This window comes from Mus caroli, unplaced genomic scaffold (genome assembly GCF_978045245.1).
Source record: "Mus caroli unplaced genomic scaffold, Mus_caroli_1 scaffold_8, whole genome shotgun sequence".
Taxonomy (NCBI): domain Eukaryota; kingdom Metazoa; phylum Chordata; class Mammalia; order Rodentia; family Muridae; genus Mus; species Mus caroli.
This window is the reverse complement of record NW_028227263.1, coordinates 43076495-43090212: the sequence shown is the minus strand read 5'-3', so window position 1 is coordinate 43090212 and position 13718 is coordinate 43076495. Positions and strand designations below refer to the sequence as shown.

At 35.4% G+C, this 13718-nt stretch overlaps 2 protein-coding genes across 2 annotated transcripts; both read right to left on the bottom strand.

Moving 5' to 3' along the window:
• Positions 1–348: 348 nt before the first annotated feature.
• Positions 349–1302, bottom strand: LOC110299324 (olfactory receptor 52M1-like). Its single transcript, XM_021168999.2, has one exon. It carries the CDS (start codon positions 1300–1302, stop codon positions 349–351), a length of 954 nt encoding a protein of 317 aa, XP_021024658.1.
• A 7831-nt stretch (positions 1303–9133) lies between these two features.
• Positions 9134–10099, bottom strand: LOC110298004 (olfactory receptor 52D1-like). Its single transcript, XM_021167060.1, has one exon. The coding sequence runs from the start codon at positions 10097–10099 to the stop codon at positions 9134–9136; it is 966 nt and encodes a 321-aa protein (XP_021022719.1).
• Positions 10100–13718: the final 3619 nt, after the last annotated feature.

The window sequence follows — 13718 nt, the reverse complement described above, 5'->3', positions numbered from 1 at the left end:
CGTTTTACTTGAAGAATATTTAAAAATGGCCATGTGTTTCTTTCCTTTTGAATTGATTTTTATTCTGAAGTAAGCTGCTATATCAAATTAAAACGTAGATTGGAAGTACCAACAAGGATAAAGGCTGCATTTACTTATCATCAAGTTCCAAAGAAGCTTTCTATAAACAAAGTACACACAAAAATATCACAGCTACTAATTTCATCAGAATTTGAGCTACTTCTTCTATTTGTAGTAATGACTCCATTAAAAAAAAACTAATATTTATACTTTAAAAATCCATTATGAGAAAAGACCAATTATTTGCATCCTTTCCTTTAAGTTCTTTTACTATGCTTTCAAACAACATCAGCATGATCCGCTGCCTTTTAGTTTTAGAGTATTAAGAACATAGTCTCGAATTTTCTTGGTCCTAACACCATAAACAATGGGGTTAAGAAATGGTGGAACCAATAAATACATATTGGCTATGAGAATATGAGTTCGGGGGGCCACATTGTGGCCAAAACGGTGGGTCAGGAAGGTAAACCCAGCTGTGGAGTAGAACACAACAATGACACAGACATGTGAGCCACAAGTGCCTAAAGCTTTAAGACTTGCTTCTCGGGATGGGAGCCGGAAGACAGCACGGAGGATCAGAACATAGGAGATGGCAATGAAGAAACAATCACAGGAGCCAATGCCAAAAGCAACACCAAGGCTGTAACGCTTGGTGGCTCCTATCTCCAAACATGCCAGCTTCACCACAGCCATGAACTCACAGTAGGTGTGTGCAATGATTCGAGTTCTGCAGTAGGGCAGCTGCTTAAGCAGGACAGGGTGTGGGGAGAAGAAGCCTACCCCACGCAGCACCACAACTGCTCCCATCACAGCGATGCGGCTGTGGGTGAGAATTGTGGCATGGCGCAGTGGGTCACAAATGGCCACATAGCGATCAATGGCCATGGCCAAGAAGAAGCCAGATTCCATGGCAGTGAAACTGTGGATGAAGAACATTTGAGCAAGGCATGCGTCGAAGGTGATATCATGAGCTGCCATCCAGAAGAGACAGAGCATGCGTGGCAATGTGGATGTGGAGAGGACCAGGTCAGTGACAGATAGCATGCACAGGAAGAGGAACATGGGCTCGTGGAGGCTGCGCTCTGCTCTCACCACAGCCAGGATAGTGACGTTCCCCATCAGGGCCACCATGTACATGGAACAGAAGGGAATCCCAATCCAGACATGGAGGTGTTCTAGGCCTGGGATGCCCATCAGCCAGAAGGTGCTTGGAGAGAGTTGTGACTTATTAGCTGGCCCCATGATGGCACTGCCCACTGTTTGTGGCTGAAGTCTTTCCTGTACAGCGTGCATGTTTTGGTAAGGTGGTTACAAACAATTCTGAGAATCATTGAGAAATAAAACTAGAAAATCCAAAAGTATCATGTTAGATAATTCTCATCTTTGTGATGTGTGTGCAGAATCCTTTAGATATACTTCTTTACAATGTGCACCCTGCAGCGAGTCTCGTTATAAATCAAGAATATCACGAATTTACTCAAAGAAAGCTTTGCTAACATTTATATAATAAAGTAAAAATTCTTTACCCATTTGTAAATTTGGTGTTTCTTATACTTATGGATTATCTTTTAATAGTTATCAAATTAAAATGGAGAACATATTCAACACTATTCAAATTTTTTCTTTATGTCTCAAGAAAGATATGTTTCTAATACTTACCTGAATACTCTTATGAGATGCTTTTTATTTGTTAGACAGTGTTTTCTTTGGTTTTCAGCTTTTCCTGTTACTATCACAGAAGCCTGGAGCAGGCTCTTGTCTTTTCTGTGGATATCTGTAGGCTCCATGGTCCTTCACAGGACAGAGTAGTCTTCCCAAGATTGGATGGTGACAATTAGTTTTTTACCCATTTTTTGTTGTCTGTTTATTTTTCTCATGCGGAATATCTATCTATCTATCTATCTATCTATCTATCTATCTATCTATCTATCTATCTATCTATCATCTATCTATCTATCTCTATCCATTTATTTTATTTTAACTTTGAGAAACTCTCATTTTACATTTCAACTCTTCTATGTGCCTGATTTATCTTATCTCAACTTACATTATTTCTGAGCATATTAATCACAACAGAGATTAATACACCACGTATTTCTTTTGATACTAGCATTATTAAGTTGAGACTATAATTCAATTCACATCATTTTTTAAAAGGAAATGAAGGAGACTTACTTTATGGCTTCTAACCTAGGAAAGGCACTAAGCCTTAGCTAGAAAAATCCATGAACGTTTTGAAATTTTGACTGTTAGAGAGTAGAACCCTGTAAGCTTTTAGATAACACAGTAGCATCACAGATGAGTGGGCAAGACACAGGGACTTTAACACATCTCTTCCTAATTACAAAGCTTTTGTCATTTTATTTGTGGCAAATTCACTATATTCTGCTTTGATTATTAAATATGCAGTCAACTATAATCCACCAATGCTTTGGATTAATTTAAAAGAGATTCTTCAATGTAACATTACATAAACTTCGGCTTTGCACTTCTGTATGAAAACTGATTTACACTAAGTTTATATTAAGCATAGCCCATTAATTTTGTATGCTTATGTTCGATATTAAAAATGTAACTTAAATGAGAGTTTTTGAAATAAGTTCATATCAATTGAAAGGTTCTAAAAGGATCTCAGTAATGTGCTTTACAGATTAGTAATAAATACGTGGAATTTAATAGCAATGAAATTACCAGTATTAAGCCTTGACATTTTCATTATTTGATAGTCTGGTCAAGTATCTCATAAACTGGTATTTGCACTCTATGACATACTTGTGTAAATGTAAATGTCATAAATCTACTTAGGTTATTGATTAGCTACACAGTTGTATTTGGAAAATTTTGAGTGTTACATGGGACCTCTAAAAATATTTACTTAATTTCTTTATATTATTATAATTTTGCCCATTTAGAGTTCCAGAAACATTAAAAATCATGTTTATAAGCAATGTCATTGCTTCTGACTTTTTCTTGACTGATTTTGTTTACACCATAGAGTCTTCTCATACCTTTTATTTTGTATATTTATAGCTATAATAAGTTCTAAGTTGCTGGATTCATATGCTATGTGTCTTATGTATCAGTTTCCCATGTTGGAGGATGGGAAAACCAAAAAATTAAACTTTGCTAGGCACTGTGACACAGTCTTTAATCGCAGCACTTGGGAAGCAGAAGAAGCTCTATCTCTGTGAGGTAAAGTCCAGCTTGATCTACATGGTGAATTCCAGGACATCCAGAGCTATTGAGTGAGACCCTGCCTTGGAAAAAAATCATTAGGATGTGCCAGATAGGAGCACAACCTTACATAAAGCAACCATCAGAAGAACATTAGTATTTGTTCATTATTTCTTAGCAAATTTGGATCTAGCATATTCTCTGAGTAAAGACATGGCACGATTAGAATAGCAAATTTGATAATAAAAATCATGGTTCCGGCTTTTGTGCCAGCACGGTGCTCTTTTGCCTGTTCCAAGTGGGCCGATATAAACATTATAACATACATCAACCAGACCATGCTTCTCTGCAAGTTAACCTTTTTTTTTTTTCATAAGTCTTTTCCTGTCCTCCTTTTTATTATCCAGGTAAAGTTTCATTATCCTGAAGCAATTAGGCTGAATAGAATTCCATCTGTGGTTCTGTGATTCCTTGCTAGTTAACCTCACATTGACATTTGTTGCTAATATGTGCTCTCATTGGAACTTTACAATTTTCTTATTTTTGAAAAACTTAAAAACTGTGGTATATCTTGTTTAGTGAAATACAATTATTGGGTCAACTGATTTCTTTTTTATTAGATATTTTCTTCATTTACATTTCAAATGCTATCCTGAAAGTCCTCTATACCCTTCCCCTGCCCTGCTCACCAACCCACCCACTTCTGCTTCCTGGCCCTGGCATTCCCCTTTACTGGGGCATATAATCTTTGCAAGTCCAAGGGCCTCTTTATAAGTTTAAATTTCTCAATGTCGAAGTCTTGCATAAGTTGGCATTGCAATGATCCAGCACAAAGTCTAGCACCAGATTCTTTATGTTATCAACAATTATTCCACATAATTAAGTCATTGTTTAATGTGGAAAGACTCCCAAAAAAAACTTGTTTCAGCTCCTGTACTTATTGTGCACCTGAAACCTACAATTAAAACACAGAACTAAAATACCATGACTGAATTTTCATGTACTTTAAAATTTTTGATATTTTTACTTTAATTAAGATTTAATTAGATTATTTTGCCTTTCTTTCCTTTACTCAAGTCCTCTCATTTCTCACCCTCTATCTTCTCTCATGTCTACCCACTTGCTTCCTTTCAAAACCATGAAGTCTCGCTTTTCACCAACTTTTCATCTTAAAAATTAAAATGCTTTTCTTCTTTATATTTTTCCTTCCATAAGACATGCTGTGATTTTGCAAACTCTAAAGCTAAATAGAACAAAAATAGGAATATCTGTGCACAGATATGATCTGCCCTGGCCGATTATAATGCTGTTAAAATCTAATTCAGAAAGAATGTCTATCAGTCTATCACTCTACACTTCAGTTAATACACAGATACACTATATATCATTTATGGAAAGATGTACCTATTTGTATATATATACATATATGTATATGTGTATATATATACATATATACACACACACACACACACATATATATATATATATAATCATTATTGTCTTTAACTTTAGTATGTATATTTGTAGAATGGAATGTTACCTTTCTGACGATCTCATAATTCTATGAAGAAGTATATAAGAGTACAGCCTTGTTTGCTCTTTCTCATTCAGTATTTCTGTTCTTATTCTTCCAATTTAAAAGGGACCTGTTCTCCAGAGAGCTGCCTTTGATATGCAGATAAATGGATGCTGTGTTAATAGGACCTGGAACTACAGCTCACTCTGGATCCATCCCAGATGGAGCAATGATTAGTGGTCCTCTGGGGTCAGTGTCCATTTCCCAACTTGTGGGACCTAAATTCCTTTTAGTGAGAATAATTATCACAAACTCTCTTTCAAGAAAAGTAATAAATATATTCTTTCTTTAATGTGTTCTGAACACTTTGATATTTAATATATTTGCTGAATATATCCAAGAGTATTCTTATCATGAGTCTTCCTGATGTCAATAACTTGGATAATGATTTTGTTGTATAATCTTTCCTCTAAAAGTTGTACCTTGTATCTGATTTCTAGTTGTAGATCTCTATTTTTTAGATATCATTACATATGAAAAACTTACCTTTCCATAATCTTACTCAATACCTTTCCTATACTCAGTAACATTCTAGTATGTTCCTTTTTATACTCGATCTTTCTCAAAATTTCTTTACTGGTTTGTATCTTACTAAAACCATATTGTCTTCTTTTATAAATTTTATTTAGGTATTTTCTTCATTTACATTTCCAATGCTATCCCAAAAGTCCCCCATACCCTCCCCCCACTCCCCTACCTACCCACTCCCACTTCTTGGCCCTGGCGTTCCCCTGTACTGGGGCATATAAAGTTTGCAAGACCAATGGGCCTCTTTCCACTGTTGGCCAACTAGGCCATTTTCTGATACATATGCAGCTAGAGACACGAGCTCCAGGGGGTACTGGTTAGTTCATATTGTTGTTCCACCTATAGGGTTGCAGACCCCTTTAGCTCCTCGGGTACTTTCTCTAGCTCCTCCATTGGGGCCCTGTGATCCATCCAATAGCTGACTGTGAGCATCCACTTCTGTGTTTGCTAGGCCCCAGCATAGCCTCACAAGAGACAGCAATATCAGGGTCCTTTCAGCAAAATCTTGCTAGTGTAATGATGTCAGCGTTTGCAGGCTGATTATGGGATGGATCCCCGGGTATGTCAGTCTCTAGATGGTCCATCCTTTCGTCTCAGCTCCAAACTTTGTCTCTGTAACTCCTTCCATAGGTGTTTTGTTCCCAATTCTAAGAAGGGGCAAAGTGTCCTCACTTTGGTCTTCGTTCTTGAGTTTCATCTGTCTTTTTTTACCTGCAGAAATCCAAAGTCAAACTCTTCTATTGACCTAAACTTCTTTTCATCCTTTCTGACTTCACTCTAGGCTTTAAGTGACACGAAAGTCAGGTCTTTTATCCCACATAAGCCAATTCACAAGGAGCACAACAATTTCCCTTCTCTCTAACAAAAGAGAGAAAATTATTTTTTTGCAGACTCTTTATAGTTTGAATATAAACTATCCCTCTCCAGGCACATGTATTGGACCCCAATGGTTAGTGCTCTTTCAGGAGGCTCTAGAATCTCAATGGCATTCAGTCCAGCAGGAGGATGATCATTGGAAGCTAGGGGCAAGCCTCAGGGTGATGTCATGCTGTTGACTCTTTCTCCCTCTTCTTGTACATGGTCATTTCTTCTCCTACTTTTCCTCTGTTTCTCAGTTCCCTGCACACTGCCATGCCATTCTGGGCCATCTACGGTCATTAGGCTTTTATTTTCCTAATTGTGGCTCATGTTTTCCCAGGCTTCAAGTAACAAAATTGCAGCACGTGAACAGTTTCCTAAAGCTCTTGAAAAGTTGATACATCTTATGACATGAGGGGTTTCTCATATCAGCAAGCATTTGCTGATTCATTTTTAACTTCTTTCCTTTATTGTTGTTTCATCTTGTTTTATTTTAAAACTGTTTTAATTACATTTTTCACACATACTAACCTGGGAAACACAATTCAAAGCTTCAATATATCTTCCTTCTTCCAAATGTAAAATTTGGCATTGAAGAGTCATTAGGTTGGAGAATTTTACCTTCTCTGCAACTTCTGTAATTTTTTCTAACCACTAAATACTACTTTCCTTTATTGTTCCATAAACAAACTGAGCAACATTTTTTATTGCATGTCTAAAACTTTAAATTTAAAGTTTTCTCTCTTTTCTATGATTTTTTTCTTTGCCCGCATTAAATTGTGAATCCATTACAAACTGTATCTTATTTTCATGATTTAATTATTTTTCTTCTTTTCTTTATTAGGTATTTTCCTCATTTACATTTCCAATGCTATCCCAAAAGTCCCCCATGCCCTCCCTCCACCCCCCTACCTACCCACTCCCACTTTTTGGCCCTGGCGTTCCCCTGTACTGGGGCATATAAAGTTTGCAAGTCCAATGGGCCTCTCTTTCCAGTGATGGCCACTAGGCCATCTTTTGATACATATGCAGCTAGAGTCAAGAACTCCGGGGTACTGGTTAGTTCATAATGTTGTTCCACCTATAGGGTTGCAGACCCCTTTAGCTCCTTGGGTATTTTCTCTAGCTCCTCCATTGGGGGCCCTGTGATCTATCCAATAGCTGACTGTGAGCATCCACTTATGTGTTTGCTAGGCCCCGGCGTAGTCTCACTAGAGACAGCTATATCAGGGTCCTATCAGCACAATCTTGCTAGTGTATGCAATTAAATGTGTATGTGTGTTGATTGTAGGCCACTTCCAAGAGAATCCCTGTCCACCAAATAGACATTGTATAACATAGTATCTGTGTGCTTCTAAATTCCTACCATAGGAGAACATAGTGGACATGCAGTATATAGTCACTACATATATTTTTTTCGTTTCTTATCTGTATTATTTCTTTGATAATTTCATATAATTTTGATCATATTTGCAATCCTTTCCCAACTTCTCCAAGATTCTCTCCAATTGCTTAGTTACATAACTGTGCATGCTTAGATTTGTTTGTTTTAAACTCATTGAGTACAGATTTTGCTGTGTATATATACTTATAGTGTCGCTCACAACTTCAGTGTACTCTATCTAACAGGAGCCACATCTTTAAAACACTGATTCTCTCATAGTGGCTATAAAAATCTTTTTCAAATATATGTAAATTATAATATAATTATATAATTTCCCTGCTCCCATCTTTTTTCAAATCAAATTTTTCCAAATATTTATTAGAACTATGGCAAATAAATCACCTAGTAACAGGTATAATTAAAACAATGTATTTATTTATTATGATTGGCAAACAATGGATACTTTTCATAGGTTGTATTATCAGTTTGTTTTTATTTCATAACAGAATGTTATCTATTGGATTAGATAGTAAACATTAGAATGGAAAATAAATATCAATGTTTTGTTTTACCATTACATAAACTGATTCACAGACAAGTGTCCTGAAAAAAAAAATTCTAATAACAGTTTGTAGATTTCAAGCTGGGCAATATTGACTTCTGTGGCCATTCTTAGTAATTTTAGTTATGTGGGACTATTTAATCCTAACCAAAAAATATAAAATTATGGAAAATTAAGTTTATAAAAATAGGTAAAAATTGTAAAGGATTTTTTTTATTTCTTAATGTAGAGTAAGTGTATCTAGTAGTAGGGAATATAAGATCATCAAAAAATTCAAGAGGAGGCTACAACTTTTAAAAAATCTAATATAACAATAATGTGAAAGAAAGACAAAGAAATGTTAGAATAATTGAAAATGTTGTTAAACCACCAGGTAAGGTATTTTTAGATGTTATGTAGATTTATTAAAAGAGTATCTAGACTAATATTATATTTCAAAATTCCATGAAGAGTTCTGGAAGGTGTATTTAGAAAACATTTATGTTAACATCACAATCTCTGTTGTTAAGGTTACAAACGCCACTTCTACATGATGGGTATATAACTGTATTAACTGAAAATGCAAAATTTATGTAATTTTTAGGAACATCAATTAATGAGTCAGAGGCAATGTATCAGAACTTCTAAGGTAAAATATTAAAATTTTTATGTGTGACATTAGGGCAGGCTTGCAGTATCAGCAAAAAAACATCATACAGCTAAATAAATATTGAATAAATGTTTTGATTTGTGCTTTTAGTGAAAGAACTTTTTTCGTTGGATTTTTTTTTTTTTTTAAGGTTTTTCGAGACAGGGTTTCTCTGTATAGCCCTGGCTGTCCTGGCACTCACTTTGTAGACCAGACTGGCCTCGAACTCAGAAATCCGCCTGCCTCTGCCTCCTGAGTGCTGGGATTAAAGGCGTGCGCTACCACGCCCGGCTCTTTCGTTGGATTTTGATTGGTTTCCTCTTTAGTGGTTTCCATAAACCATTAAGGGTAATTAAGGTAATTTTATGCTTTTTTAAATGTCAAAATTTGGAGAAAACGTTCTCTGATTATTTTGGTTCTAATTCCATAGATCATTGGGTTTGCTAAGGGGGGGACAAGGAGGTAAATATTAGCCACAAAGATATGAATATGAGGGGCCACATTATGTCCAAATCTGTGAGTAAGGAAGGAGAAAAAGGCTGGGGTATAGGCTACTAAGATCACACAAACATGTGATCCACATGTGCCCAAGGTCTTCAGCCGAGCTGCTTTGGATGGAAGACGGAAGACAGTATAAAGGATGACAATATAGGAGCATATGATCAACATGAAATCTAAACCACCTGTTAGGAAGGCAGCAGATAGACTGTATAATCTGAAAATCCGGGTCTCTGCACAGGCCAGCCTGATTAGAGCCATAAATTCACAGTATGTATGAGAGATGGTATTTGTTCTACAGTAAGGGAGCCAGCGAAGCATAAATGGCTGAGGACTGAAAAGCAACACCCCACGGAAGACAATCACTATCCCCAAGTTCCAGATGACCCTGTGAGTCAGAATAGTGGAGTGTCTCAGAGGGTTGCAGATAGCCACATAGCGGTCCAAGGCCATGGCCAAGATAAACCCAGAGGCCATGCTGCATAGTGAGTGAATGAGAAAAACTTGTACTAGGCAGGCTTCAAAATGAATCTCTCTGTCGTGGAACCAAAAATTGCTGAGAATTTTAGGCATGGCAGTTGTGGAAAGAATCAGATCTGCCACAGAGAGCATACAGAGGAAGAAATACATGGGCTCATGCAGATTGGAATCTATTCTGACAATAAAGAGAATAGAGAAATTCCCTAAGAGAGCACCCAGGTAAACGAGACAGAAAGGCACTGATAGCCATGTGTGTATGGCTTCCAGCCCTGGAATGCCAAGGAGAAGAAATATCCTGGGGTGCAGATTAGTAATATTTGACAATGGCATGATGGAAACCACTTGTTGCATTCTTTTGTAGAAAAGTGTAGAGTCTTCACATCCATCTGTCCATTAATAAACAGATTATTTATTAATTTATAATAACACTCAACATCTTTCACCCCAAGATCAAATTAAGAATCAAATCCATTTTCTAACTTGGAACATGACCATTATATTAGGTGCAGTTTTTGAATAACCTAATGATTATGTTCCCCTGTAACAGTTGCTTTCAAAGTCATATCAGCAAGTACTTTCCATGACTCAAAAGATGAAACTTAATTCACTTGTATGAATTGACTGATTCATAGATAAGATGCTCAATCCTTGTCCCCAAACATCCTGGACCTTTAGAATAAAGAGAAAAATATAAATCTTAAAAATGCAAAACCAGAAAATATGATTTTTATTTCTAAGAAGACAAAAGAACTATATTTCTGTGTTTATAGACCAGGATAGAGTATACATTTTTAAACCTTCAAATATAACTTTTTATATACTTTGTATGCATGATGTATTATTTTGAAAGATGCATAAATGGTGCAACAGATATTACTTAGTGATGCTTTTACATGAGAACCAGAACTAGAATCCCCAGAATTTATGTAAATGCAAGGTAGACATGGCAGCCACCTGCAAATCCAGCCTCCAACAACATTGGCACAGAATCCCCAGAGAAAGCTGTCTCCCTAAACTAAGCATGCCAGGGTTTGGTTGAGTAAAGGTAAAAGAATGGTCAAGGATGATTCTGGTTGTCAACCTCCAGGTTCCATCTACACATATGACCATATGTAAGGGCATCGAATGTGTGTGGCAATAAACCAACACATATGCAAACATGCACAAACTTTCATGCACATCACACACACACACACTAATTTGAAAAATTAATTATATAGATGTGTGTGTGTGTGTGTGTATGAATGATTACATTGAATTAATTTATATCACTTTCTAATAGACTCAAATCAAATTGTTTAAAATATATCTTAGCAATTTTTAAAAACAAAATACATGGTTATTAGTCAGGCTGTGCTTTAATCCTAGCACTCAGGAGGCAGAAGCAGAGAGGTATCTGTGAGTTTTAGTCCAGCCAACTGAGCAAGTTCCAAGACAGCCAAGGCTATACACAAAAACCCAATCTCAAAATAAATAAATAAATAAATAATACAGAAAAAGCAAACAAGCAAACAAACAAAAACATGATTCTTATGTATATTTTCCACACAGTACAATAGATCCCCAACTCATTTTGTTTTCCTTGGCTAACATTTCCTCCAAATCTTAGTTGTCTATAATAAATAACTATGAGTTAACTTTTTTGAATTTTATGTATGTGAGATCATGTTAATTTGTACTACACAATACATTGGTGAGCCTATCATGAAAATTGTTAATAGGTAAATAGAAGTTTCTACATATTATGCTTTTATTGAGTCCTTTAAATGGAGGAAAGCACACATAATCTCAACCCTATGTATAAAGAACTATCAGCAACTAAGGAATTCTGACTGTGGGAGAAATAGTCTTTCCCAGGGAAGGGTCTTCCAATTGGTTATCAAATATAAAATGGTCTGCACTGAAATATATATATATATAATGAAATAAATACATATATATGTGTGTATATACATATATATATATATGGAGACAATTTTATATTTGATAACCATATATATATATATATATATATATATATATATATATATATATATATATATGGAGAGAGAGAGAAACTGAGAAGCCTATGTTTTGGAAAAATGTGTATTAGTATATGCATTTATGAACAATTAATAGGAAATAGGCCAACTTGAAGGAGCAAATAAATCGGTGTATATGGGAGGTTTTGCATGGAGGAAAGGAAGGGAGAAGTTATAAAACTATAGTAAAGTCTCAAAAACACAAGAAACAAAGGACCTTTCCATATCACTTAACAAAATGGAAAGTCTGAAGCATTACAGATCTGTCTGTTAGCAGAGTTTAGAAACTGAACATTAAAGTCTTATATTAAAATATTACTTATCATTAAAATATCTCAGGACATTTTATAGGATATATTTCTCTAGTAATAATAATATTCTAGTGACACAACACATAAACTCAATTTAATTTTTATACTCTTTCTCACTGTATTATAGCTCTTTTAATTTTTTTTTATTTGTAAACCAATACAAACTTGGTTATTTATTTTATCTTTATTCTAAGAGTTCTGCAATTTAAAAAATATATAGTAACTAATTTCTTTTTTAGTGACATATATATTACTTATTTCTCTCTCTCTCTCTCTCTCTCTCTCTCTCTCTATGTGTGTGTGTGTGTGTGTGTGTGTGTGTGTGTGTGTATGTGTATACTCACACATGCTATGGCACACATGTGGAGTCAGAGGACAACCTGCAGGAGTTAGTTTGTCTCAGGGAATTAAACTCAGAACATCGAGCTTGATGGCAAGCATCTTTTCTCACTGAGCCACATACTGGCCTCAATCCTTTCAAAATGAATAGTTATTTGACTTGTATATTTATTACAGCATCAACCTTACATTTAACCATCCACATTTAGATTAAACTCTTTTATGACAGTTATGAAAATACATTAAAATGGCAATACCATCATTATAGAATGAGAGGAAGAGATTTTATTTAATTCCAATAGTTTCAAGTATTCCATGAGTGGAAATATTGGTATGTAATTTATTTATCAGTTATTCATAGTCTTTTGCGCAAAGCAATGAGAACTATAAGTAGGGTGAAGGTTTCTAAGAAATGGTACTCTTCATACTTATGCCTCTATACTAAAGAAGCTATGTTCTTATAGTAAATAACCAATTTTGTAACAAGATACATTCTCTATAAGTCCAAATGTCTTTTCTTCTCAGAACAGCTTCTGTTTCTGTTCCTTCTTTATATTAATAAATTAGACTGTGTTAATTTTAGAAGTTACATTGTTAATTCTAATGTGTTCCAATGAATGTGTTCAGAAGACTACATATAACTTCTGAAAGTAGTTTAAGACTGGAAATACAGGAACAATAGTAGTAGCATATTTTATTAGAAAGAAATATCCATCAATGAATGAATCAAGGGATTAAAGATACCGATTTAACAAAATTAAGATCTACCAGTTCTGTCAGTATTATTCTACAGCACCAAAGGTGGTATTGTGTAGAACAATTCCCTTTACCAGGAAATGTATGGCAAATGAACTATTTTTAAAATATTCTCTGAGATACCTTCTTTATAGGTATTTAAAGAATTAGCAAATTTTATTAATATCAATGACGGGATGAGTATATGGAGAAATAGATAAACAAGTCAATACATTTCCTTTTCTTTTTCTTTTCTTTTTTTTTTAAACAGAGTTTTTCTGTGTAGCCCTGGCTGTCCTGGAACTCACTCTGTAGACCAGGCTGGCCTTGAACTCAGAAATCCAGCCTCTGCCTCCCAAGTGCTGGGATTAAAGGTGTGTGCCACCACCGCCCAGCAATACATTTTCAAGTTGGCAACAGCTAAACGTGGACGGACTTGTTTCAGTTGAAAATAAGAGGTACTAAAAGATAGATAGCTTAGTGGCTATGAGTAATTGTATCTCTTGCAGAGGACCCAGTTTCAGTTTCCATCAGCCACACTGTAGATCACAAGCACCCATATAA

Excerpts from the sequence above, each read along its gene's own strand:
- LOC110299324 (XM_021168999.2), bottom strand. The coding sequence starts at position 1,302 with ATGGGGCCAGCTAATAAGTCACAACTCTCTCCAAGCACCTTCTGGCTG.
- LOC110298004 (XM_021167060.1), bottom strand. The coding sequence starts at position 10,099 with ATGCAACAAGTGGTTTCCATCATGCCATTGTCAAATATTACTAATCTG.